Source organism: Dama dama, chromosome 16 (genome assembly GCF_033118175.1).
Source record: "Dama dama isolate Ldn47 chromosome 16, ASM3311817v1, whole genome shotgun sequence".
NCBI lineage: Eukaryota > Metazoa > Chordata > Mammalia > Artiodactyla > Cervidae > Dama > Dama dama.
The window spans coordinates 8,768,089-8,794,428 of NC_083696.1; the positions used below are offsets into that span (position 1 = coordinate 8,768,089).

At 48.5% G+C, this 26,340-nt stretch overlaps 1 protein-coding gene across 4 annotated transcripts in view; it reads left to right on the top strand.

Annotated features, from left to right (window-relative positions):
• The first annotated feature begins 2,598 nt into the window (after nt 1-2,598).
• WHRN (whirlin) overlaps nt 2,599-26,340 on the top strand; it is an 87,288-nt gene continuing 63,546 nt past the window's right edge. For all 4 annotated transcript variants that reach the window (XM_061163340.1, XM_061163341.1, XM_061163343.1 and 1 more), the window contains exon 1: nt 2,599-4,092. In XM_061163340.1, the coding sequence (XP_061019323.1) occupies nt 3,475-4,092 (618 nt within the window). In that variant the 5' untranslated portion in view covers nt 2,599-3,474. The remainder of the gene's footprint in view (nt 4,093-26,340) is intronic.

Consider the following 26,340-nt stretch of genomic DNA (forward strand, 5'->3'; position numbering starts at 1 on the left):
TTTTTCCATGTCCTTGCACTTGTCTGCACCCCCAAATCAGTCTCTATGACATTAAGCAATAGCCCAGCATCCCAGATGGGTTTCTGATGTTTGCAGAAGAAGGTGTTGCTTTTCCTACTCAAACGTGTGTGCAACCGTAGTTTCTGCTGCCTAAAGCAAAACACCTTCTTGCAAATATCCTTTGCACAGAAATAAAATGTTGGGAATGGGGATCTTAGCTCCTGGGATGCATTTATCAAGCCAATCACAGTAATTATAATTAGAACACAAACTAAGTGAAAGCCTAGCATGAAATACATTTGCAGAAAACCTGAACTGCATACAATTAAGCCCTGCTTGGTGGCATTTTGAGGTTTGCCATTAATATATTTTAGGGGTGAGCGAGATTGATTTTTTTAAAAAATATCTTTGGCTAGTTACATCAAAGGCTTCAATGAGAAAGAAGAATGCACATTATGAACTGTTCTAATGGAACTGTCAGATGGATGTCCAAGGTAGCTTAACTGGCTGTTTAAGACACGCTGTCTGGCTTCCCTGGTGGCTTGGTGGTAAAGAATCTGCCTGCCAATGCAGGGGACACAGGTTCGATTCCTGGTCCAGGAAGATCCCACATGCCGAGGAGCAACTAAGCCTGTGTGCCACAACTACTGAGTCAGAACACTAGAGCCGGTGAGCAGAAACTACTGAAGCCTGCACGCCTAGAGCCTGTGATCTGCAGCGAGAGAAACCGCTGCAATGAGAAGACTGCGCACCACACTGGAGAGTAGCCCTGCTCTCCGCAGCCGAAGAAGGACTGCATGCAGCAACAAAGACCCAGCGCAGCCAAACACGAAATAAATGCATAAATCTAAAAAGACACCCTTTCAAATATGTTCTTTGGGCATTAATTTATCGAGGCCTGTTTTAGGGAAATGAAGACGAGAGTTGGCAATTGGAGGGGGATAATGTATAAAGAAAGCTGAACGCCAAAGAACTGATGCTTTTGAACTGTGGTGTTGGAGAAGACTCTTGAGAGTCCCTTGGACTGCGATGAGATCCAACCAGTCCATCCTAAAGGAAATCAGTCCTGAATATTCATTGGAAGGACTGATGTTGAAACTCCAATACTTTGGACACCTGATGCTAAGTGACTCATTGGAAAACACCTTGATGCTGGGAAAGACTGAAGGCGAGAGGAGAGGGGGACAACAGAGGATGAGATTGTTGGATGACATCACCAGCTTGATGGACAAGAGCTTGAGTAGGCTCCGGGAGTTGGTGATGGACAGGGAAACCTGGCATGCTGCAATCCATGGGGTTGCGAAGTGTTGGACACTACTGAGCAACTGAACTGAACTGAACTGAATATAGCTTCAGTTCCTAGCCTTGGTTTCGGAAATGAACTAAACCTACAAGGGCTGAAAAATCCCTCCATGGTTCCCTGTGGTCCAGAAAAGAAAATCCATTCCCTTCATTCAGGTGTCAGCTCTTTGATTGATAAAGTCCTGGCCATTTTCTCTTCCCCTAAACCTGGGCTCTCTCAGCAGTTGCAACAACTTATCATTCTGATTTTTAACTTTTTTATGTAGGCTTTCTCCCCTGCTAGACTATAACCTCCTGGAGGTAAAAGATTTCATCTTTTTAACTGGAGTCTCCAGCACTCAGCACGAGTCAGGACAGAATGAGTGCCCTTAGATTATATTTGGGGGAGAGGGTGCCTTGGAGAATCTTCCCATTTGTCTTGGGATGGAAAGGAACAGAATAGTTTTTCCCCCAACACTCTTCAAACACATTTTTTAAAGTGTTTGCGATAATTGTAGATTCACATGCAGTTGTAAGGAATAATACACAGACATCCCATGCAGTCTTCCCCTAGTTTCTCCTAATGTTGACAAGATCACAACTCTGATCTTGACATTGATACAATCCACCCACCTAATTTGGAACTTCTAATATTTTGTATAAAACTTTAATGTTTTATATTTTAAACTTTTATATTTCATATGCCCATGTGTGTGTCGTGTCCACTTTATATTTGTGAAAATGTTTTTCCTACCTACAGAATATTGGGCACGGGTCCAGTCTGATCTAGCCCTGCATTGGAGTTGGACCCCACAGATACCGAATATGCTTGAATAGACAGATCTCTTGCACACAGTAGGTGCTCAACAATAGTCCGTATAAACACATGAACTTGAATGTTAGTGCGTGTAAGAGGAGACCGCAAGGTTTTAAGGTAGAAAACTGAGCCTGAGGCATTTAATATTTTAGGGGCAAGACGTTGGTTATTTTCCCCCACAATTGTGAGTTAGCTGACCGGCTAGTTGCTCCAAAGCGATCCAGATGAACATGCCTCGATCGTGAAAGAGCACAGTTTTTGAGGTACACCCCTCCCTCCCGGCCACCGGCTGGGGAAGTGGGGGTAACTCTCATCAACCCTGGAGCTCCTCCCACCCCTAACCCCCACTTTCACCCCTTTCTTCTCTGGGGCTGGACTGTTTCACCCCGTCTCCAGGCAACCGCCAGGCGCGAGGCGGGACGTCATTTCCTGAAGAGCCCGCGGGGGGGGGGGTGCGGGGGGGTTAGAGAGGGGGAGGGGCAAGGGGCGGGGCCTAGGCTGGGCTGGCGACGGCGACAGCGACGGCGTCGGAACTCACTGGAAGATCGGCCCCGGGCGGCTCAACAGTTCTCAAAGTCCGGGCTCGCGGCCGCGCGGCTCCGTCTGCGCGCGGGCGATCCAGGGGCGCAGGGGTCCCCGGACTGCTTGCATCCCGGGGCTGCCTTGGACATGCCTCGCACCCCCTGCCGGACGTCCGCGCGGCTCCACCCGCTGCGATCCTGGAGACTCAGGGTCTAGAGCGCCGCCCACCCCAATTTATGACTCCGGGGTCCCCCAGCCCGAGAGGAACAGGCGTCCCGGCTGGGGGAGCCCCGGGTATGGTGTGACGGGGCGATCAGCTTTGCTGCGCCCCTCCTGCCGGCTCCGGCCACTCGGGGTCTCTGTGCCCTCCAGAGTGTAGCTGTTCTCTCCTCGTCCCCTCGGACTCCAGCCGCAGTCTCCGCGACCTCCGGGCTCCAGCCGCCAACTCCTTGTCCCTGGGGACCCCGCCGCCGTCTCCGCCTTGCCGGGACTCCAGCCGCTGTCTCCGCGTCCTCTGGACTCCAGCCGCCGTCTCTGCGCGTAGCCGACTCCAGTTTCGCGACCCCCTCTGTCTTCGCGCGCCCGGGAATCTAGCATTGGTCTCCGCGATCCTCCCCAGGATTAAGGCACGGTTTCCGTGCCCTCCAAACCTAGACTCCAGCCTTCTTCTCCAGGTCTTCCCGGATCCAGCCCCTGTCTCGGCATCCCCCCGGCGACCTCCCACCCCCAGCTCCCAGACCCAGACTCCCAGCCGTGATCTCCGCGCTCCCGGGATCCAGCTGTCGCGCCAGTGCCGGCGAGTGCCGCGGCTGTCCCACCGCGCGCCCCGATTCCGCCCGGGCCTCGGCGGGGAGATGAACGCGCCGCTGGACGGCCTGTCGGTGGGCTCGTCCTCCACCGGCTCGCTGGGCTCGGCGGCCGGGGCGGGCGGCGGCGGGGGCGCGGGGCTGCGACTGCTGTCTGCCAACGTGCGCCAGCTGCACCAGGCGCTGACCGCGCTGCTGAGCGAGGCGGAGCGGGAGCAGTTCACGCACTGCCTGAACGCCTACCACGCGCGCCGCAACGTCTTCGACCTGGTGCGCACCCTGCGCGTGCTGCTGGACAGCCCGGTCAAGCGGCGCCTGCTGCCGATGCTGCGGCTGGTCATCCCGCGCTCCGACCAGCTGCTCTTCGACCAGTACACGGCGGAGGGCCTCTACCTGCCCGCCACCACCCCCTATAGGCAGCCCGCCTGGGGCGGCCCCGACGGCGCGGGGCCCGGGGAGGTGCGTCTGGTGAGCCTGCGGCGCGCCAAGGCCCACGAGGGCTTGGGCTTCAGCATCCGCGGGGGCTCGGAGCATGGCGTGGGCATCTATGTGTCGCTGGTGGAGCCGGGCTCTCTGGCCGAGAAGGAGGGGCTGAGAGTCGGGGACCAGATTCTGCGTGTCAACGACAAATCCCTGGCCCGAGTGACCCACGCTGAGGCCGTCAAGGTAGGGCTCTGGTTTGGGGTGAACTTCGGGGCAGAGTGGCGAAGCACTTCGTATTAGTAGTAACTCCATGCTGTGTGTCCTTAGTCAAATCGCTTGACCTTTCTGGGCCCCGTTTTTCTTACAAGTATTTCTTTAAAACACGAAAATCTAATATTTTTTTTTGAGCAAATAGATACCAGGCACTTGGGACATAGTGATGGGCAAAAAGACATGGATCCTGCCTTCATGGGGCATAAAGGCTAGTGTGCGGGAGACAGGCATTATCAAACGCTCCTGCAAAGGTATGATTCCCACAAAGTGGGAAAAGGATTCCTACGAGCATTAAAAGAGATACTGTGTCTGCTTGGCATATGGTTAGTAATCAGTGGGCGAGCTCCCCTTCTGCTGTTGTTATTCTCATTAACCTGGAGGCTTTTGCTCCTGAAAGTTTTGTTAACTCCAGAGTGGTCCAAGGAGGCTGTGCTGGTGACCCACAGAGCTCTGGCCTGACCTTGATATTTATGGACCAGGCTGTGTATCCTGGGACAGGTCCCTCGGAACCTCTCATTCTCCATTTGGACCATAAGTGTCCCTAACCTTGATGGAAAGGGGGTGTTTGCCTGAATGTCAAGAATAAATCTCCCACCCCCTTGAGAGTAGTTGTGCTTTTTGTGTCTGTTAATTGAGAAAAATAACCTCATGACAACTAACTCTTAGGAATTTAACATGCTCTTTAAGAGGAATGTATGCGTTTGCTAATCTCATGCCCAGGGATATTGAAATTCTGTTGAGGTAGGAGATGGGACAGTGTTTGGTTTACGTGTGGATTCAGGGATGCTTTGCAGGCACATGCCCTGTGTGCGTACACACACACACACACACACACACACACACACACACACACACACACACACACCACCTTTGTGTCAAGAAGTGAAGAGTTTTGGGAAAAAGGAACAGTGACACAGTTTGCTTCTGCAAGGAAAATGCTTCCCAGGGGATTGGGCAGGCTTGTGACCCAGCTTCTCACCACCCATCCCTCACTCCGGTCTCTGGTCCCCTCCATGCAGGTGTTTTGGACTCCAGTGGAGGGACCGCAGGCTGCTGGGAGACACTCAGGCAGCAGAGGCCCCTGGGCTGCTTAATGAATGACCTGTGATCAGGTGCCTCTAGAGCTCATTTCCTGACTGTTCACCTGGGACACAACCATCCTCTGACCTTGGCTTCCCTCTGCTTCCTGACCTGTCTGACCCTCAGGGAGGCCCCAGAGGATTTTAGAAACTTCTCTGATGCTCCCAGAAAAAGGCTGACGAGTTCACACTGTTTGTGGGTGCGGAGGATAAAGCTCCCTCTGGGTTTCCAGGCAAACATCCTCCTGTCTCCTCCCTGTCCCCCAACAGTTCATCTCTTCCCATTATCTGACATTCCACGTATTTTAAAAAAAGAAATAGTCCATTAGCCTTTGATCCTGAAAGGTCTGGAGTTCCCAGATGACAAATTTATACTTGAAAGATATTTGATCCAAATGGTCATTTATAGACGTGGATTCAATTTTAGCGGCAATTTAAAAGGATTCGGGTAGCTTAATCGTCAGGAGGTGATAGACTTGGGAAAGGCCTCAGGAAACCTGGGCATTAAAAACACCAAGTGCCCTTTCAGTTCCCACCCCAGACTCAGCCACACCTCTGAGGCTGGAGCTGCTCCAGAGTTTCTGTTCTGCCCTCCCCATCTGTCGATGGCACTCTGCATCTTTCCCCCAAACCTCCCACCACTACACCAAAGTGCTGCTGCCCGCGGGCACCAGGCCTTAGCTCGTGTGTTTATTCCTGTTGCCACCAGAGTCAGACCTAAACTCACTGGGCACAGCTTTTGAAGCTCCAGAACTCTCCTTGCCGGAAGGAGGGGTTGATCGGAGCAGAACAGCCCTTGGACAGGTGGGAGCCAGTGGGAGCCAGGCAGTTCCTTGTTCCTGTCACTTTTCCTGCACAGCCTGGGGGAACACCATCCTCTCGGGTGACCCGCTTCCTCCTGGCCAACGCCAGACATGTAACCTGCCTGGAACATGCCCCTTTGGACCCTTCAGAAGCAACAGGCAAATGAGCAGCTTTGTGTCACCTTAACTCCAGGGGCAAAAGGGGGACGGACTTTCCACGGGTGGAATTTAAAACGGAGGAGGCGGAACCTCATCTCAGAGGCCTCAGGAGCCCTAGGCATGCAGGGTGGGTGGGGGTTTCAGGGACAGTTTAGAACACGTGCAGCTATTGACACATTTCCACAAAATTCAGGGTGCCAAGTCCCCTTAACTGAAAGCCCAAAGAAGCCCCAGCTTCTCCACTAGGTACAAACTGCCCTTGACCAGGATTTCTGCACTGCCAGCCCCTCTTTAAAAGCTATGGTGCAGGGATTTTTAACTTCAGGTTTTATTCGAATGGCATCAGTGTTTCTGCTTCTGTCCTTTTCCTGTTCCTGGATACCACGTTGCCTTTAGTAGGAGACATGTTTTCCTTTTTCCTCTTCAACTGTATTTATTTATTTTTTGCTTCCTCCCACAGTTTTACTGAACTGTAACTAACTGGCAAGTTAAAATTGTATGTATTTAAGGTGTGTTGTTGCATGCTAAGTTGCTTCAGTCATATCTGACTCTTTGCAACCCTATGGACTGTAGCTGCCTGGCTCCTCTGTCCATGGGATTCTCCAGGCAAAAATACTGGAGTGGGTTATTTAAGTTATACAATGGGATATGGGATAGTTGACCACCTTTATATCGCAAAATGATGACCACAGTTAAGCTAATTCACATATCCATCACTTCACATGTTATTTTATTTCTGAGGTAAGAATACTTAAGATGTAAACACTTAGAAAATTTTAAGAATACAATTTAGAATTATTATTAATAAATATGGTCACCTTGCTGTGCATTAGATCCCCAGAAGCTACTCATAACTGGAAGTTTCTACCAATATCTCCCCTTTTCCACCAACCCTAGACCCTGGTAACCACCATCTTCCTCTCTGCTTTCGTGAGCTCAACGTTTTTATATTCCATTCATAATTGAAATCATACAACATTTTCTGTGTCTGGCTTATTTTACTTAGCATAATGACCTCCAGGTTCATCTGTGTCGTCACAAATGGCAAGATTTCCTTTTTTAGTGGCTGAATAATCCATTGTATGTAAATATATGCCACCTTTACCTTCTCGGTTCACCTGCCAATAGACACTTGGCTATTGAGGCGATATGGCTTCAGTCTTAAAATCTTTATTCTTCTGCAGGTAGAAAGGGGGAAAAGATCCTCTGAGCTTCTCAAAGGAGAGATCGCGCGCGCGTGTATGTGTGTGTGTGTGTGTCAAAAGAAAATTAAATTTTAGAAATCAGGTTACTTAATAGTTCATGAATCAGAGAGGGTCACCTCCTCTCAGTCAACGGAAGAGATTGAATATACAAAGGTTCTTCCACTTCTCTGTCTGACAAATCAAGTATCCATCGTTACAGCAAATTTAGGGAGGACTTTATCCTCTGTCTGCTGAAGCTCCCGGCCCTCTCTTGAAGCCTATTTGCTAAATCAGCAGTGACAGGCACGGATAAGGCAAGCCATCTACTATTTGCAATTATGTTGAAACGTTGGGTTTTTGAAAAGTCTGTCTTGAACGAACAGGAGCCAAGCCAATACTAACAAAAAAGAAGACCTTTCCAAGGTTTTCAGCCAAAAATGCTTGATAAATTGGCCAAGAAGTCCCCAGACCAAGGATGCTGTGTTGGACTCTGCTGCACATTTGCTGTGTGACTTTGGGCCAGTCGCCGACCCTCTCTGGGTCCTGGGCGGATGAGCCCGGGGCTGCCCACGGTCCCTTCCAGCTCAGACAGTCTGTGATTTGCTTCATATGTACTACCCAGAAGGCATTTAGAAGTCTAATTCGGTGGGGGTTTTTTGTTCTTTTGGAGTTGCTTTCATTGAAGGCAGAGTAAAGGAAGTTGGCTAACGATTGGGAGACAAGAACCTTGGCACTCTTGGGTAGCCTGCTACGAAATCAAAAAACTGGTGGCTACACACTGCGCTGATAGGAACTTGACCGCTCCCCTCAGCCCAAGAACAGCAGCCCGTGTGACTTTCCAGCGTACATAGAAAGCGACAGTAGGACTGTGGCGCTCACAGCACCACCCTGGGAGTATTCAAAATCAAATTCACTCACCCGCTTGGCTTGCCTTCTGAGTCCCTGATTCACGGGGTAGCAGAAAGGGAGGGGTATCTACGTGTTACTGGGATGTGTGTATGAACGCCTGTGTTTCATCTCGATAAAAATCAAACAGCTTCATTACAGTCTCTGAATTTCCAACCCCCCACCACCGCTGGGTGCATCCAAGGAACATATTAGAATTCGAAATGTTCCAGAAGTTTGAAACAGGGGCTGGCCCTTTCATTTAATTAGAGTTATCACACCCTCCCTTCCTTTGCATAATAATCCAGGGAGAATCTGCCCATGATAATATGTTATTGTATTTGGTCCGGCACATTCTAAACGACACATTTGTCATTTTCACATTATACACGGTTAGCTGAAGCCATGACAAATTATTACCGCTTCCAACTTGGTGTCTGAAACTCAGCTCCTCCTTCCCTCTCTCGTTCCTGTCTTCCAGTTTGGAAAACCCTGGCTAATGTTCATGGGGACACACAGACTTTCCTCTGGCCCTACATTCATTCTTGGGTCCTCTGAGTCCTGCCAGCCATGACAGGTTGAAAGCTCACTATTAATAAAACCTTTATTGAATAGATGTTTGCTTGCTGGATCCAGAGTGTGATGCAGTACCTTCAGAGAGCCCATTTCTTTAATTTAACCTTGTGTGTTTATTTGGCTCAAGTAGATCCTGAAGGTTTTAGAAAATGATGGTGCCTTTCAACTGGTTATTTACTGCTCAAATCAAAGAAGCATTTTGCAGGGTAGAAGAGAGCACCTTTTTTTTTTTTTCAGAATTGTTATTTTTATAGTAGACGATTCCTGCCTCCTGACTTTAAGCTGGACAGGAAAGAGATATAGGAATCACTCCAGCGCTAGCTTCTCGTTTCTCTGTCACCCCACCCCCTCCCGACCAACGGGCGATGTTTGTTACCTGCCACAGATTCGTCATGTGGATGGAGCTGCAAAGATAAGTATGGTCCTTTAACCCTTGACCAATTGGATTCTGTCCGTGCTGTTGCCTCCCCCCTCCGCCTGCCTCCAGCCTGTATGCACTTGTCAAGCGCACGCAGCCCCTCGCCTGCCTGTCTGCTTGTGCTCACCGCACACATGCTTCTCCGAGTTGTAATCCCCCCGCCGTCCTACAAAGGGCTTTGCACTGAAGCAGTCATCCATGGGGATTAGGCTCCAACTGGCTTTCCCGCAAGGTTCTTTGATGACCTGGAAGGACAGCGTCTGGTCTCCACCATTTAGGGACTCCAGACCAGAGGATCTGATGAGAAGAATGGCATTTCATGGCTAGAGGTAGCTGGAGGCTGCAATACAGATCTCTCAAAGCCAATTCTTTTTCTGTTTCTTTAAAAACCCCCAAGCAAGAATCTGATGTTAAGGTAGGGCTCACTTGGACTTCTAATTGCGCCCCCCCCCCCCCCCCCAGGGTGGGAGCCACCTTTTCAAGATTCCTGGGCTGCAGACGTTGCCATTTTACTTTTCCAGCAGGGCGGATGGAAAGGGTGCAAAGAGCAGGAAACAGACTCTGCATTCCGTTCCCGTGCACTCCTGGCGTCACTGCAGGAGGCAGCCCCGTGGGGCCGGTGCACTTGTATTTTAACCTTGCATCACCGCAACACTGTTGGGAAGAGAAGAGGCTTAGTGTGTGCCTATACTGTTTGCCTCATGCTTTCTTCTTCCCAGGGGAGGCAGGGAAGTCAGGGGGCTGGTGTTCAAGGAGGTAAAATTGACTAGCCGGGAGTCACCAAGGGGATCAGGACTTAAGTGGCCCTTTTGCCTTACCTCCCCAGCCCAGAACTCAGCCCTAGGGTTAAACAACCATCCTCCTAGAAAGCAGTGCCAGCCCCCTGCTGGAAGGCAGGCAAAAGGCACCTCCAACTAAAATAAATAAAAAAATAATAAAATAAAAATTTTGAAAAGAAAAAAAGGCACATTTTGTGCCTGACATTCAGGGGTCTTTCAAAGGCTTCATTTGACTAAGTGGGGAGTCTGATGCTCACACATCCAGAGAAAGTAGTGTATTTTAGTCCTGTCTTCAGGCACAGTCTTTTGTCCACAGGCGCTCTGAACAGCACTTACTGCACCCAGGCCACTGGCTGGTGCTTGGAAATCAGAGATGAATGTATACAGCCTGTGCCCTCAGGGAGTCATGAGGGAGGCTTGGAACTACTCATGGACACAGGACACCAACTGCTTTAAGAGCGGTGACGTTGGCCTGCCTCTGCGTCCCTGCCACGCTCTCAAAGGCATCACCCGCTCCCACACCCACCCCCCACCCTGCATCCATGCTTATAACCTGCTTTAATTTCCTTCAGAACACGTGTCACTACTAGAAGGACATTTTACTGTTTATCATCTGCCTTCCCCACTGTGAGTGAGCTCTGTGAGAACCGAAATTTGATCTGCATTGCTCACTCATATACCCCAATACCTCCATGGTGCCTGGCGCACAGTAGGTGTTTTAATACATAAATAAATATTTGCCGAATGAATGGAATGCTCTTACTGCTAATGCCGTGCTGGAGAGTTCAGGACGCCTAGGTTCCTGAGTGTAATAGCTTAAGAAAGTCTGGGGGTTGCGGTGTAGTGGGTGCTGGATAGAAAACTTGAGGAAAGCCATCGACTCTGGTGTGTCGGGTACCAGGAAGCCGGCTGTGTGGCTGCAGGCAGATCATGTGACTCTCTGAACCTCAGCTTTGGAACTGTGAAATGGGCATAGCTACCGCAAAAGAGTTGGACACACCTTAGCCACTAAACAACAACAGCAATCTTCCACCTGCCTCCTTCCCAGGGCTGTAGGGATCAAATGACTGAACAAGTGTGAAAACATTGCTAAGTAGGAAACTGTTTCAGTGAAAAGTCTTAAAAAAAGTGTAGTCTGACTTGGTGGGCAACAGCTTTTCCCATTCTCTACCCCCCAAGTCTACCCTATGAGACCCCTTCAGTTATTTTATTTTTCACTTTGCTCTTAATTTTAAAATCACATTCCCAAAAGTGGGTTATTTCCACAGCCTGACTGTGTGAGCTTCCAAAATAGAAGCATTTATGCATTCTGAAGCAATCAATGAACCAATTTTGGGTGAGATATATCTTCTGTATCTTCTGGGTTTTTGTTATTTAAAAAAAAAAAAAAAGAAAGAAACACTGTTCTGGCAGGTTTCAAGAAATCTCAACATTTTAGGTGAAGGGCAAGCTTCTGTTAATCACATGTGTGTTTCAAAGCTGCCTTATCTGAGAATGCATAATTTCTTTTTTTCCCCTTCTTCTTTTCCAGTCCCAGCCCCTTTGCCTCCTTCCCCCTTTGAGAATTTGTGTTCCTGCTGCTAAATTGGCTGTGGCTTTACTTCAGCTGGCAGCCAGTTTCATAGTTATTTTTCCTCTCTACCTGATTTTTCATAATATCAGCATTCTCTCAACTTTGAATGCAAAGCAAATACATCAGCCTCCCATAAACAGGTCCCAAGATGTCATCTTTACATGACTTTAAAGATGCAGGCTGCAGGGAAGAAGAGAGTACAGTGACATCAAAGGTGTTTTCAAACATCCAGGAGTTGGGGCCTTAGAAGTGGTGATTCACAAATTAACAGGCCCCCCTTGTTTAGTTGCTAATTCATGTCCGACCCTTTTGCGACCCCATAGACTCCACCAGGCTCCTCTGTCCATGGAATTCTCCGAGGAAGTATACTGAAGTGAGTTGCCATTGCCTTCTCCAGGGGAGCTTCCTGGGCCACTGATTGAACCCACATCTTCTGCCTTAGCAGGCAGATTCTTTACCACTCAGCCAACCAGGGAAGCCCAGCAAGCACCCTAGGCAATTCTTAACCACTCTGAAGTTTGGAAAGCCTGTCTTTCTTTTGGATTCCACCCCTCATCCCCTCCCCACCCCCATTTAGTCCCATAAAGATTTGATCAGAGACGTGGATCCACCCTGTCCCCATCTTTAACTATTTCAGAGCACAATTCCAGATGTGCTAGGTCAGCTGATATATTGGAAAATCAAGAGAAAGAAGGTCTGTACCCAAGAGGTAGCTTTTGGAGATGGACTTCTGAGTTCATCTGAGAGTGTACTTGGCTGTGACCTTGGGCAGCTAACTCCCTTTGCCTCTGTGTGACTCAGACTCCGCCACCGGTGAGCCCGGCTCACTGCCCTCACAAACGGGTTACTGATGCTGTTGCACATCAAAAGTTTGAGAAATAAGGCCGTGGAGGTCCCACTGCAAGAAGTGAAATGAAAAATGTTATCGACTGAATTTGCTTGGCTTTGAAAGTTTTTTGTTGTGCCTGTATAAAAAAAAAAAAAGCAAAAATGCATTTGGAAGAAAATATTGGAACTTGAGGCTCTCGTGTTCCATCGTAACTGTTTGAATTGCAGAGTCATTTACTGAATGTAATCAATATTCCCACATAGACAGATTCTTTAAAAATGTAATTGCTCCTATCTGGATGTCAGCATCTGCGTTTTCATTTTGCAGCAGTAATCAGGCCCAGGGGTTGAGTGGAATTGTATGTCTCGACCTCCCTTAAAAATGTGGGGAGGTAAGATAGACGCGTGGCCCAGAGGCCAGTGTGTGACAGCCCAGCCTTGTCCCCTGGTCAGCTGTGTCCTCAACCTTGTTCCCCAGCATCCTCCCCTGATGGGCCCCCCAGGGGCCCTGATGAGGAGGTAGAGGAGAGAGCTGTTTGCAGAACCCATTTCAGCAGTTAATACAGGTGAAAGTGGTAACTTGACAACATGGGCATCCACTCTTAAAAAAAAAAAAAAAAACTCTGCAATTTATTTGAACCACTTCTGAAATGGTGTTCTAGGCTTCACTAAGAGGTTTCTGATTAAGAAGAGAATAGAAAAGTGATCCAGCTATCAGAAACTTTGCTCAGAAGTAGCTGGGGATGGGTTTTCCTTCTTCCATTTCTGTCCTCCTGGCCCTATATAGAGGGTGTGGGGTCCTTTGGTGTGTCTGGACCCAGCATCATCATTATCCTTTTCTTCTTCTCTCTTCTGCCTCCTTCCTCTTTCTTCTTGGGTTCCCCAGCCCTCTCCCAGATTTTTTCCCCAGCTCTCCTGAAACCTCTCCCCCTTCCAAGAGTTCCTCCAAATCCTGAGATTATTAAGTCAACTGGGCATGTCAGAATGTTCAGGTAACCCACAAATTCCTTCCTCTTTCCCCCCAAATGTCTGTCTCTTCACCTATCTTCTACCTGTGTCGTCTCTGAACAGAATCTGTTCCTCCCTTTGGTGTATTCATTTTTGTTTATTTTTTTCAGCTCTTCTGTAGTATTGAGAACAACTTTTATTTGCCCTGGAAGCCCTGGCTTATCTCTGACCCTCTGATGGCACCTCTCTGTTGTTGTTCAGTCGTGTCAGACTCTTTGCGACCCCGAGGACTGTAGCACACCAGGCTTCCCTGTCCTTCACCATCTCCAGGAGCATGAACTCATGTCCACCAAGTTGGTGATGCCATCCAACCATCTCATCCTCTGTCATCTCCTCCTCCTCCTGCCTTCAATCTTTCCCAGCCTCAGTGTCTTTTCCAGTGAGTCGGCTCTTCACATCAGGTGGCCAAAGCATTGGAGCTTCAGCTTCAGCATCAGTCCTTCCAGTGAATATTCAGGCTTGATTTCCTTTAGGATGGACTGATCTGATCTCCTTGCAGTCTCAAGAGTCTTCTCCAACACCACAGTTCAAAAGCTTCTCCACGATCCCTGTCGGGGATTGCACCCGCCCGTGGCGAGTTAGACTCTTCCGGCCTGACCTCTCTCCAGCAGGTCTCAGACCACTTCCCCCAACCCCTTTCACCACTGCCAAACTGCAGAGGCCTCCCTGCTGTCTGCCTGTCTGTCTCCCATCCTGCTCATCTACCCGCCAGTCCATTCCGCGTCCTGGAGGCAGAGTGGAACTTTAGAAACTTGGGTCTGCTCCCACGGTGCTCTGCCTAGCGCCTCACAGTGGAGCTGGGAACCTGTGGGGCAGAGGGTGAGCTCCTGACCCTGACGTTCTGACTGCTCATGATCCGATCCTTTTTTACCCACAGACGGTTCTTTTCCCCAGCTGTGCCGAAGTGTAGTTCACGCTTGGTCAGACAAGCAGCAAGGCTTCGTTTCTCTCCACCCATGGCCCCATGGCCCCAGTGCTGCCCGCTAGCAGACCTCCATCTGTGGGAAACCTTCTCTTCTCCCCCCGCCTCCTCCGGGTAGTGGCTTCCTTTTCTCTGGTCATTACACAGAGTGTGTGTTTCCTAGTGCTGCTCTGAGGACAATAATAACCTTTGTATGTATAAAATTCATTAAACATCGCGACAGCCTTATTTATAGGTACTACGTTTGTTGCTTCATTTTGCAAAACTGCCAAGAATTTGTCACTTGCCTGTTGTCACCAAGATGGAAAGTGGCAGAGCCAGGATTTAAACCCAGGTTTTGTCGACTTGAGGGACTGTGGCCATCACCCCAACACCAGGGAGAGGGAGCATCCTACTGTGCTTGAATCTGGGTTCTGGAGGCAGACATTCTGGGTTCCAAGCTCAACTCTGCCACTTGGCACCTGTAGGGTCTTGAACAAACTTCTTAACCTTTCTGATTTTCAAATTCCTCTTCCATAAAATTGTGATGGAAAGAAGAGTCAAATGGCAGACAAGTTACTAAGCTGCTGTGTTCCTACACTGTTCAATTTCCTCCATATTGATGGCCTTACCGGTAATGTGTTGAAGCACTGTGCATATCGATTCATTCGAACATTGAATGATTACCCACTGTTGTTGGGGTCTGTTTTCCTGCCAAATGATGTTCTACTTGGTATAAAATATGTAACACAAGATGCTTACGAGCTTGCAGTAAGGAGCACAGTAATGCTTAGGGCCACATGGAGGGTCTTTTGTGTGGATCCAGGAACTCTGCTGGGGCTTCGCACACTGACTTTTCACACAGCCTCCAGGGAGAGGAAACAGCATCTGGAATAGGAAGTGATCGGCCACCTGCATACAGATGGGAGGTGACAGGCCTAAGATTTGAACCCAGGTCTTTCTGCCTCCAAAGCATCGCCACCAAAGCATCACCACTGCTCTCGACAGCTTCTATTAATAAATGAGAAGTGGGACATATGAGCCACGGTGCTGGTCAGAGCTGGGTCAGTAAACGTACGTCTTTCCCCCAATTTTTTCCACTTGGCAAGAAAAGCTGCGAGGAGCCAGACAACCCAGGCTGAGGCCGGCCTACTCCTTCCCTGGAGATCTCTGTGCATGTCATTTACTGGACGTCAGGTGCAGAGGTGGCCCGGCCCCCCTGCCTCTTTCCTTGTCCCCTCTCTTATCTCTCTCACTATGCCCTGGCCTTTGTCAGGATTTTATTTTATGCATTGTCTGTGGAAATTCCTTAAATAGATAACTGTGACCTCAACTCCGCCCCCACCCCCATTAAGATAAACCCGTAACTTATGAAATCATCTCACTGAACGGTGGAGGCTTGAGTCTGTCTTGCCGTCTGCCCTCTGGGGCAGGATGAGGACAGAGTCTGCCGGGCCTTTCATAAAAGACTGGTGGCCGTCAGCCCCATCGCAGACTGGGCGAATCAAAGGCCATTTTCTTTAGCTCATAGGAAACATGAGGAGCAGAGGAGTCTGTTTGAGCTTTTAAAATAACAATGTGTATGTGTGTGCACAAGTGTGTGTATTTTAGTGACCTAAGAGAGATAAGGTTCCGTTTAGAAAACGTAGAAACCCAGAAAAACACAAAGGAAGAAACCTGAAATCTTGATAATCCCCCCTTAAACTATCACTGTGGACAATTGATCCATGTCTCTTCAGTCCCCTGTGTGTCTGTGCCTGTAAATTTGCCCTGGGAACCTCCTAGAAAACTGCCATTCTTGACTAGAACATAGTCATGAAGCCTGCCTCTTTCACCAAGACTATGTATCACAACTGCTTTCCCACCTTAATAAATGTTTCTTGAAAATGATTTTTAATGCTTGCATAATGTATCACAGCAAAGAGGTACATGATTTATTTAAATAATTTCTTCTTGTTGGACTGTTTTTTTAAAACCATTATCTTTATTTCTGCTTTAAACACCTCTGTACATTAATACTGAAGCACATCTCTAATAATTCTTTGGACTGTCTTTCTAGAGGTGGCGTTGGCTCCGGAAATAGGCAGATTTTTCAGGCTTGGTAACTGTTGCCAAAGTGCTCTTGGGGAAGAGTTTGTTTTTTTTACAGTCCCTTCTCCAACATTAGCAGTGTATGAGATGCCTCATTTTTCCCCAGCCTTGCCAACACTGGATATCATATTCCTTTTCCATTTTTGCCAATTTGACAGACAAAATGTATCCTACTCTAATTTATGTTACTTAAATAGTGAAGTTGAACCCCTTTGCATGTTTAGTGTTTGTATAGCTGTAAATACATACATAAGGGTTTCCAAAGTGGTTCAGTGGTAAAGAATCTGCCTGCCAATGCAGGGATGTGGGTTCCGTCCTTGGGTCGGGAAGATCCTCTCGGGAAGGAAATGGCAACCCACTCCAGTATTCTTGCCTGAAAAATTTCATGGACAGAGGAGCCTGGTGGGCTCCAGTCTGTGGCGTTGCAAAGAGTCAAATGTGGCTGAGCCACTGAGCACACACATGTACATATAAATGGTATATAGAATATATCATATATTAAACACATACATACATAGATAATTGCTGTTGGTTTAGTTGCTGAGTCTTGTTGGACTTTTTGTGACCCCATGGACTGTAGTCCGCCAGGCTCCTCGTCTGTGGGATTTCCCAGGCAAGAATATTGGAGTAGCTTGCCATTTCCTCCTCCAGGGGAATATTCCAGACCCAGGGATTGAACCTGCATCTTCGGCACTGGCAGGAGGATTCTTTACCAGTCCGCATCTGTGTATCCACTCGTGCACTGAGAAAATGATATTGATAGAAGCTGATTTTCCTGATGGATGGATGTGCTATGGACATTGATTCTGGACAACAAACAGTCCGTTGCAAACCCATCGAGGTGCATCTCATGATTATATCTATGACTCCTAGAATGTTATTAGTTCCTCCTTAAAGGAAAAAAAGAAAAGAATAAAGAGACAAAATTTAAGAGAACATTTGTAAAGCAATTTACTTAAATTATAAGACACTAAAAGCCAGGCTTAGTAGATAATTGAAGAATTGAATTAAAAAGGAATCAATATCTTTCTGGAATCAGCTCTGTCCTCATCTTGTGAGTTGTTTTGCAAAGGGAGGATCACTCTGTCGCTATCTTGTAAATTTCCCATGTCATTATCCCCAAGGACAGCACTTTTTTCCCTCTCTTTGATCCTCCGCGTTTTTCCTTTTTGCCCAGCCTTAGCTCACTCAGACATTTAGGCGCAAAGACGCTGGAGAGCAGGGGCTTTGAAATGTCAGGTGCCCATTTCAGCCTTTGGGATCCTGGCATTCTCAGCACTGGAGCAAAGATTTGCTTCTGTATCTTCACACTGGAGCCTTTGGAGAAGGTCAAACTCATAAAGAAAAGAGAAGGAGGGGGATGCACAGTTGATTTTGGAAAATCTACTTAGGTTCCAAGGCAAATCTAAACATCATTAAGAAAACTGAAAAGGGGGAAAGAAGATGTCAACTAGTCATCACGTCTCTACCACCTCCCCTGGCCTGTATCTCTACGCATTCACATTTTCCCAATGGTTTAATTACCTTCCCCCTTTCATTTTTGCTTCCTACGTATGTGGTCATGGTGCCTCCTGACCTTTATGTGGAGCTGCGTTTCTGGGAGGTGGTTCGGTTGGGCTCACACAGTTGCTTGCAGTTCAGTTATTTTTCCCTGCATGCAGCAGCTCAAGGTGGTGAAGTGGCCTCAGAGAGCCAGAACAGATGGGCCATGTCAGGGCTCGTCTTGGTCTCAATCTAGCGCCCAGTGGGCATGCAGACGTCAGGTACATGACAATGAGGCTGCCCTTCTTGGATGCGGAGTGAATTCTTACCACACTGCCACCCGATTGATGTCAACATTCCACAAGAATGTAGACGGACGGTGTTTGGACTTCTGTTTGTAAATGACGTGCATTCTTAGACCAAAGTCAGCAGCAGCAAAGGATTTCTGAGAAGTGGAGGAACATAGAGAGGTAGGATGAGAAAGCCCAGTTACTGCCCAAATGTCTGTGAAAAGTATCTTTGCTTCCAAATGCATGTGGAGGAGATCTAATCGTCGAGATGGCCTTTAGCATTCATTCATCCACTTGGCAGTTGTTTTATTGAGCACCTCCTATGTGATTGGTGTGATTGAACATCCTCTTTATTTATTTTAAACTTTTTACTTTGTATTGGGGTATAGCCAGTTAACAATGTTGTGATAGTTTCAAGTGAAGAGCGAAGGAACTCAGCCATACATATACATGCATCCATTCTCTTCCAAACTCCCTGTTTATTTATTTTTTTAAATTGAGAGAATTTATTATCTTCATGAGAGAGTAATAGAAGGTGAATTTCCAGGAGTGAGATTTGGGATGCAAGAAGTAGAAGTGAGCAAAGAAATGGTTGACACCTTTTAACTCTTTGTATCCCATCTCTGTGTGTGTGTGCACTCAATCATGTCTGACTCTTTGAAACTCCATGGACTGTAGTCCGCCATGCTCCTCTGTCCAGGGGATTTTCCAGGCAAGAATACTGGAGTGGGTTCCATCCCCTTCTCCAGGGGATCTTCCTGACCCAGGGATCGAACCTGCATCTCCTGCATTGGCAGGAGGGCTCTTTACTGCTGAGTCACCTGGGAAGCCACATATTCCATTTACTTATTTGTTAATGTATTTGTAATTAATATTACTTCCTATTTCAAAAATAATTGAGCGAATTAACCTAAAAAGCATATCGTGAAAGAGGCAGAGAGATCAGAAACAATATTGGAAAGTGTATTGTGTGTGTGTGTTCACACCCGTAGGCATGTGCGAGGTGGTGCCTTTACAGGAATGATATTATATATTCAAATGGAATTCTGAACTTCCTAGTAACCAAGGCAAAAAGAGAAATTAATACATTCTTTTAGATTCTATAGAAAACTCATTGGTACCTCAGCAGAGGTAAAATTCCTCATTGGTACTCAGTTTCACGAGGAAGCAGGTCAATTTCAGGAGGAAAGCAATTATAGTTGCATTTTTCAGTGTCTCTCATTTTACGTGGGATCACCCACAGTCTCCTATCTTTCATATTTACTGATTTACATATTTACTGATACCTCTGGTCACTGATACATTTGGTCACATCTGTGACCAAACCAGAATTTCCTATCTTCTCTGTCGTGAAAGATGTTGATAAAATAATCACTTATATGTAAGTTGAGTATGTTGAGGTAGGGCTTCTCCAGTGGCTCAGCAGTAAAGAATCTGCCTGCAAAAAAAAAAAAAAGAATCTGCCCGCAGTGCAGGAGATGCAGGAGACACAAGTTCAATCCCTGGGTCAGGAAGATCCCCTGGAGGAGGGCATGGCAACCCACTCCAGTATTCTTGCCTGGAGAATCCCATGGTCAGAAGAGTCTGGGGGGCTACAGTCCATAGGGTCGCAAAGAGTCAGGCATGGCTGAAGCGACAGCGCGTGCATGCACGTTGAGATATGAGCATTCAGGGGCGGGCAGCAGCACATGCAAGTCGCCTGGAGCACTTGATGCTATAAAAAGGCCAGGAGGGCAGGAGAGGAGGCTGGCCGGGCCGCAGGGTTGACCGTGCAGGCTGGAGGGGCACTGGGAGGGCTTGGGGCAGGGCAGGGACAGGGTCCACCTCGTTTTAAAAGGATGTCCAGGTTGCCCTGCAGAGACTAATCTTGGAGGCTGGGAGAGGAGGCTGGAAAGCTGTTGCAGTTAGTGGTCCCTGTAAGAGGTGATAATTAACACAGGTAAAACGTGGTGCAGAGGAAGGAGCTCTGAAGACAGAGTGTTAATTAGGGCTTTACTTTCTCATGACATTAAAATATGCCACAGAGACAGAGTCCACACACCAGTTTCCGCCCTCCCTGCAAGTGGGGCTGAGCGAGGAGGGTCTTTTTCGTGCCTGTGGCTGCACCTGGGACCAGCTCAGGGTTCAAGCGGCCTAGGTGTCTCATTTACTTACAGCCTGTTAAGTCCAAGCCCCCTTTTCAGGCCCTCTCCTTGTCCATCTTGTGAGGCTTTGACATGGGGTTGGCCTTGTGTTACCTGAACTTACATTTAAAAAAAAAAATTATCTGGCTGTGCTGGGTCTTAATTGCAGCAAGCAGAATCTTTTAGTTGTGGAATGTGGGATCTACTTGCCTGACCAGGGATCGAGCCTGGGCCCCCTGCACTGGGAGCCCATAGTCTTAACCACTGGACCACCAGGGAAGTCTCTGTCTAAACCCTCTTGAACTACTGGTAAGAGATGCATGAGTTTGAAGAATCCAAGATTCAAGTTCAAGCCTTGCCTCTCTTCCTCTTTCTGACCTTGCATAAGATGCCTGACCACCCAGACAGTCTTTCTTCATAGGTGCAGTGGGAAGAATAAAACGCATAGTCATCACTGTAATTTTGCTGCAATCAATAACATTAACCCTCATCTACTGGGCACTTGCTGTGTACCATGCCCAGCGCCAGATCCCTTGTGGACGTGATCTTGTCTGTCCTTTGTCCACTCAACTCCGTGATGGTGGGCACGCATAGCCCCACTTAACAAGTGAGAGGGCTTTCCTGGTGGATCAGCAGTGAAGGGATTTGCCTGCCAGGCCAGAGATGCGTGCAGGAGATGTGTGTTTGAACCATGGGTCAGGAAGGTGCCCTGGAGAAGGAAATGGCAACCCACTCTAGTAGTCTTGCCTGGAAAATCCCATGGACAGAGGAGCCCAGCTACAGTACGTGGGGTCAAAAAAAGTCGGACAGGACTTAGGGACTAGACAGCAACAACATAACAGGTGAGAACGGTGCAGCCTGGAGGGCGTAAGGAACTTGCCTGAAGTCTCGTAGCTAGGATGACGTGGTCCTCTGTCTGGGAACAGTGTTCTAGTGAGTACGTCTATTACTCTGAAACTCTTGAGGGGTCTTCCCCCTAAACCACCTTTTCATTTTGATGTTTTGCAATACAATGCTTTCGTCTCTAGAAGGAACTGGAAGATAGAGCAAAGACTTGCATACACTAGGGCATTTCTGGATCCTGTGGAAGTAGGCATGTAGGAGGCTGGACCCCTGCACCAGAGTGAGCTCTGCTTCGGGAAGAGATGGCTGGAAAGCCCTCACTCAGGCCCATCCACAGTGCCCATAGATGGGGGGAATTCAGGCCTTTTACAGACTCCGCTGTCACAGTGCTGCCCCCCGCAGGTCGTTAGAGGAACTACACAGAGAGGGACAGCGTTGCATATGAAAAAACAGTCTCTGGGATTCCACTTTTCTTTGGTGTAGAAAATTGGATGCAAGTATAAATATGTTATCGCAGCATTGTTCATGCTGGCAAAAACTGAGATGCAACACAAATTTCCAGCAATAGGGGAGCTGGAATTCAGTCGTGGTGCATCTCCACCAGGGAATGCCGTGTATTCTGGGAAGAGATGATCTTTTTAAGGAAAGATCCTCAAATTATGTTTTTTTTAGCTGAAAAAAAGGATGTCAATGAAATGTTAAGCATGAGTCAACCTGTGCAAACCTCAGGCAGCAGTAGTTTTGTATGCGAGCATCCATGTGTTTGTAAAATGTACAAACCGAGGACAGACACCAGAGTGTAGCGGTGGTTGCCATGGACGGCGGGTTGAGACTTCTGCTCTGGGTTCTCCGTAGTAATAACAACACCTAGCCCTTCTGTACCTCTTACCTATCTGCCAGACACTAAACACTTCATGCATGTTAACTAATTTAATCCTCACCACTGCCCTGTGAGATAATACTACTATTATCCCATCTCGTGCCTGGGAAAACTGGGACACAGGCTGGCTAAGTAACTTGCCTGGGGTTGCCGTTGGTGAGTGGCAGAGCCAGGAACGGAATCCTTGAAGTCTTGTTTCAGAGCTTTGGCTCTAAACCACTACCCCTTCTGCTTCCCTGAATTCCACGTGTGTCTGAGACATGGATGCTCACATGAGTGTGAACAAGCGTGGGATGGTGATCCAGGGCACCTGGGCCCCAGGCCAGCGCACTGCTCTTTCTGTGGCCTCTTTTTGACAAATTCCTTGGGCTGCCTAGCCTCTTGAGAGCCCAGTGGATATCTTGAATGAATGAGCAAATGAGTGAAATGAATGGGTAGTGAGTGGAGGAGAAGGAGCAGGAAGAGGGTATAAAGAAAACAGAATAGGCAGTGTGCCTCAAGGAGCTTGTCTTGAAGTCTTAGAGACAGAATGTATGAAGGTGATAGAGAAGCTATAGTATAGATGGCAACAAAAACATACAAGTGTGCCGGCTGCTCTCGGAAAAGGGAAGTCAGTCACTGTCTAGGAAGGCTTCCTGGAGGTGGTGAGAAAGGGGCTGAGTGTCAAAGGCACGGCTGATACGAGGAAGTATCGATCCAAAGAGAGGATGTTTCTGAAGAGGAGGAAAGTTGGGAGGGAGAGGCTAGAGTTGCTCAGGTATTTGTGTCCATGCAGATGAGAGTTTTAGAGGTTTTCTAGGACTTCTGTTTAGAGAAGGAGCTGGCAGACCCAGGAAAGGAATTCACACGCCTTTAGCACCTATTCTGTGCCACGTACTATATTGTTGTTCCTCAGTTGCTCAGTACTGTCCCACTCTTGGCAACCCCATGGACTATATAGCCTGCCAGGCTCCTCTGTCCGGGGGATTTCTCAGACAGGAATACTGGAGTGGGTTGCCATTTCCTCCTCCAGGGGATCTTCCCGACCCAGGGATCGAACCCTTGTCTCCTGAATTACCAGGCAGATTCTTTACTGCTATGCTGCTCTATGTACTATCTAGGTAGTTTATATTATCTTGATCATCCTTAAAACGGTGGCATTTTGAATGCAGAAACAGGTGCACAGAGGTTAAGTTATTTGCTCTGTGTCACATGGAAAGTCAACAGCAGAGCCAGGATGGGGGCCCAGAGACTCTGAACCCCAAATCCAGCTAGGCAAGGTGGAATCAGGAAGAGCAGGCCTGCACGGTCCTTCCCTCTCTTCCCCGTCACTAACCTGGGTCTTAGACCAACCCTCCCTCCTGAGTTTCTGTTTGGAGTGATCTGTTCCCCAGAAGAGAAGACCTTGCCCTGAAATAAGCTGGATGACTCACCATTGTGTCCTCACTCAAGACTTTTCCGGAACGCTTCTTTCGTACCTGCCTCTCCAGACAGTAATCTGATGGTCTTGTGACCTTGTGCTTGCTCTTTGGTGCGTGTTTTTAAACATGGGAGCATGTGTGCACCTGCTGTGTTAACACAACTCCTCTCCACCCCCCAGTCCCTTCATCCTGTAACCATCTCCAGTCTATTTCACATTCTTCTGCTGAGCAGAGAATTCTGTCACCTGGTCTGAGATTTTGGGGTGTTAGAATCAGCCCTGAAGAGCTGAGTGAAGTAAATTTGCCTCCTGAGAGCATTAATCCAACTAGCCAGTTATTAAGTTTGAAGACATCCACATATAATTTACATTCCCGCAATCATAGCACGCTGCCTGCGTCATCATCCGGTGATGGGTAGTATCTCAGCCGTGCCATCTGCCCGGGCAGATCGAGATTCCTCTGTGATGTGACCTGGTGGCATGCTGGCAAATCCCCTGGTGGAGTTTCACCAGTAAACATGTGATAGCAAGCAGGGGAGCAGGGGGCTCTGATGATGGCTCTTGCTTGCAGTGGACTTTCCCCAGATCTCATGGGATTTGTTTAGCCTTAGCTCATTGAATTCTTAAGTATGAGGCACTGTGCTAATAGGCTTCTTCTACCTAAAGAGTGGAGAAAAGAGATCTTCATTTTCCAGGAGGGAAGCAGATGAACAGAGAGGGTGGGTAACTTGTGTGAAGTGGCACAGCTTATAAGCACTTGATTCAGGAGACTGGCTGATTCTGCAGGTTGCTGCAGCAGGAGAGGGGTGTGGTCGACAGTCACCAGCAGGCACTGGTACACTGCTTTAAGGTAGCTTTTGGATGTGGTCTGCCACACATAGGCAGCAGCCTGTGAAGAACAGAGACACATGGTCGCAGTCCCATTGGAGGCTGTCTCCCCAGCCGTCGGGTCCCTGGGAAGGTCCCTCTGCTGCTGTGACGGTGCTGAGTTGGGTGCCACACCTGCCCCACCTGAGATGCCCCATCTGCCCTCCTGGTGTTTTCCTAAACCCTTTTGGTCCCTCCCAACTGACATGGAACCTTCAAGCCCCGAGGTTCAAGATCTGGTTCAAGGACCAACCTGGTAGCAATTTCATTTCTCCTAAATACAGCAATGAACCAGAGGACATTGAAGTTTAACTTGGGGCAGGACCTTAGCAACCAGGAATTCCCATCTGCTCATTGCTGCTGCTAAGTTGCTTCAGTCATGTCTGACACTTTGCGACTGCATGGACTGTAGCCCGCCCGGCTCCTCTGTCCGTGGGATTCTCTAGGCAAGCATACTGGAGTGGGTTGCCGTGCCCTCCTCCAGGGGATCTTCCTGACCCAGGGATGAAACCCACGTCTCTTATGTCTCCTGCATTGGCAGGTGGTTTCTTTACCACTAGCGCCACCTAGAAACACGCTTATTGCCAGTTGGCAAAACCGAGGCCAGCAAGAGGAAGGCATAGCCCTCGACCACCCAGCAGAACACAATGGAGATATGCCTGAGTGTCTGTTTCACAACCAGAGTCCTTTCTAGTTTGCCTTGCTGTGTAAGGCTGCTTGCTACGGCGGCATGCCAGTGAGAGAAGCCCCCAGGTCTGTGAGATGAATGGCCTGGGCACCTAACCGGGAACGAGAACCACATTATCCTCCAGATGGCCTGAGCCTCAGGGATCAAGGTGGCAGTGGTGAGTGAGTGAGGCAGGCAGGTGGAAGGGCTTTCAGGGCGAGAAAGCGCCAGCCAGCTCTCTTTAGGAATTAATCCTTCCATTCATTCAGTTCATTTGCTCAGTTGTGTCCAACTCTTTGATACCCCACGGACTGCAGCATGCCAGGCTTCCCTGTCCTTCACCAACTCCCGAAGTTTGCTCAGACTCATGTCCATCAAATCAGTGATGCCATCCAACCATCTCATCCTCTGTTGTTCCCTTCTCCTCCTGCCAGGGACACCTGTTAAAAATAAGCAAATGGTTGTTTTTGTTTAAAAAAAAAGAAAAAAGGAGAGAAGACAACCAGGAAAAAATAGCAACTGAACTCCTAGACCCTCCCCTCCTCCCCACCTTCCCTGCATGACACACACAGTCTAGTCAAAGTGCGTGGATGGAGCCCCCCTCACTGCATTCTAATGGCACGGCACCAGGACCGCGTTCCCCAAGCCTATTTAGGTGTGGAAAGTGCTGTCTCAGGAATCCTGTTTTTCTGCAGTTTTGCCAGAAAAATAAGGCAGCAGTGGATGATGATATTCAAGCTCTCCAAGACCCAGTGAAAGCCCACATTTACCCCCTTGCCCCTAAAGAGCCAATATCAGAGGTTCTGGGATGGTCTAGACTTGAGTGGCCTTGAGATTTTCTGGTCCCGCAGGCTGGGGATGGGGAGACCGAGGTGCACAGGGGAAGCCACTTGCCCGGGGCTGGTTTCGTGTCTGGGCTGCGCCTTCTGCGTCCCTTCCCATCTCGGGTTGCCAGGGTCCCCTTCTGCAGCGTGCTGGGGACCGGCAGTGCCTGGGAGACTCGGTGACCTGCCAGGCCCTCTCTGGCGCCAGCCTTCCCTCGTCTTCTCATCAAAGGCATTAACCTCCTCTCCATTCTCAAGGTTGCTGCTTGCCTATTTATAGAACTGACCAAGAAAATGCCACTATTGCCAGCGATACAGAATACAAATCATGCACTGTGCGTTGATTTTCATTCTCTCAGACACCTTCTTCTTCTTTTTTTTCCCCCAGCTCCCTGGATAATGCTTTTCTACACCTGGTTTGCCTTCTCAATGTGGAGCCACTACTAGGAGAGGGGAGTGGGCTCCACCACATGCTGACCCCCCACTGTGTGCAGAAGCCCACCCCCTACGTGCTCCATGTTCCCCACAGGATTCTGAGGGGTGGGCATTTTCTGCGCCC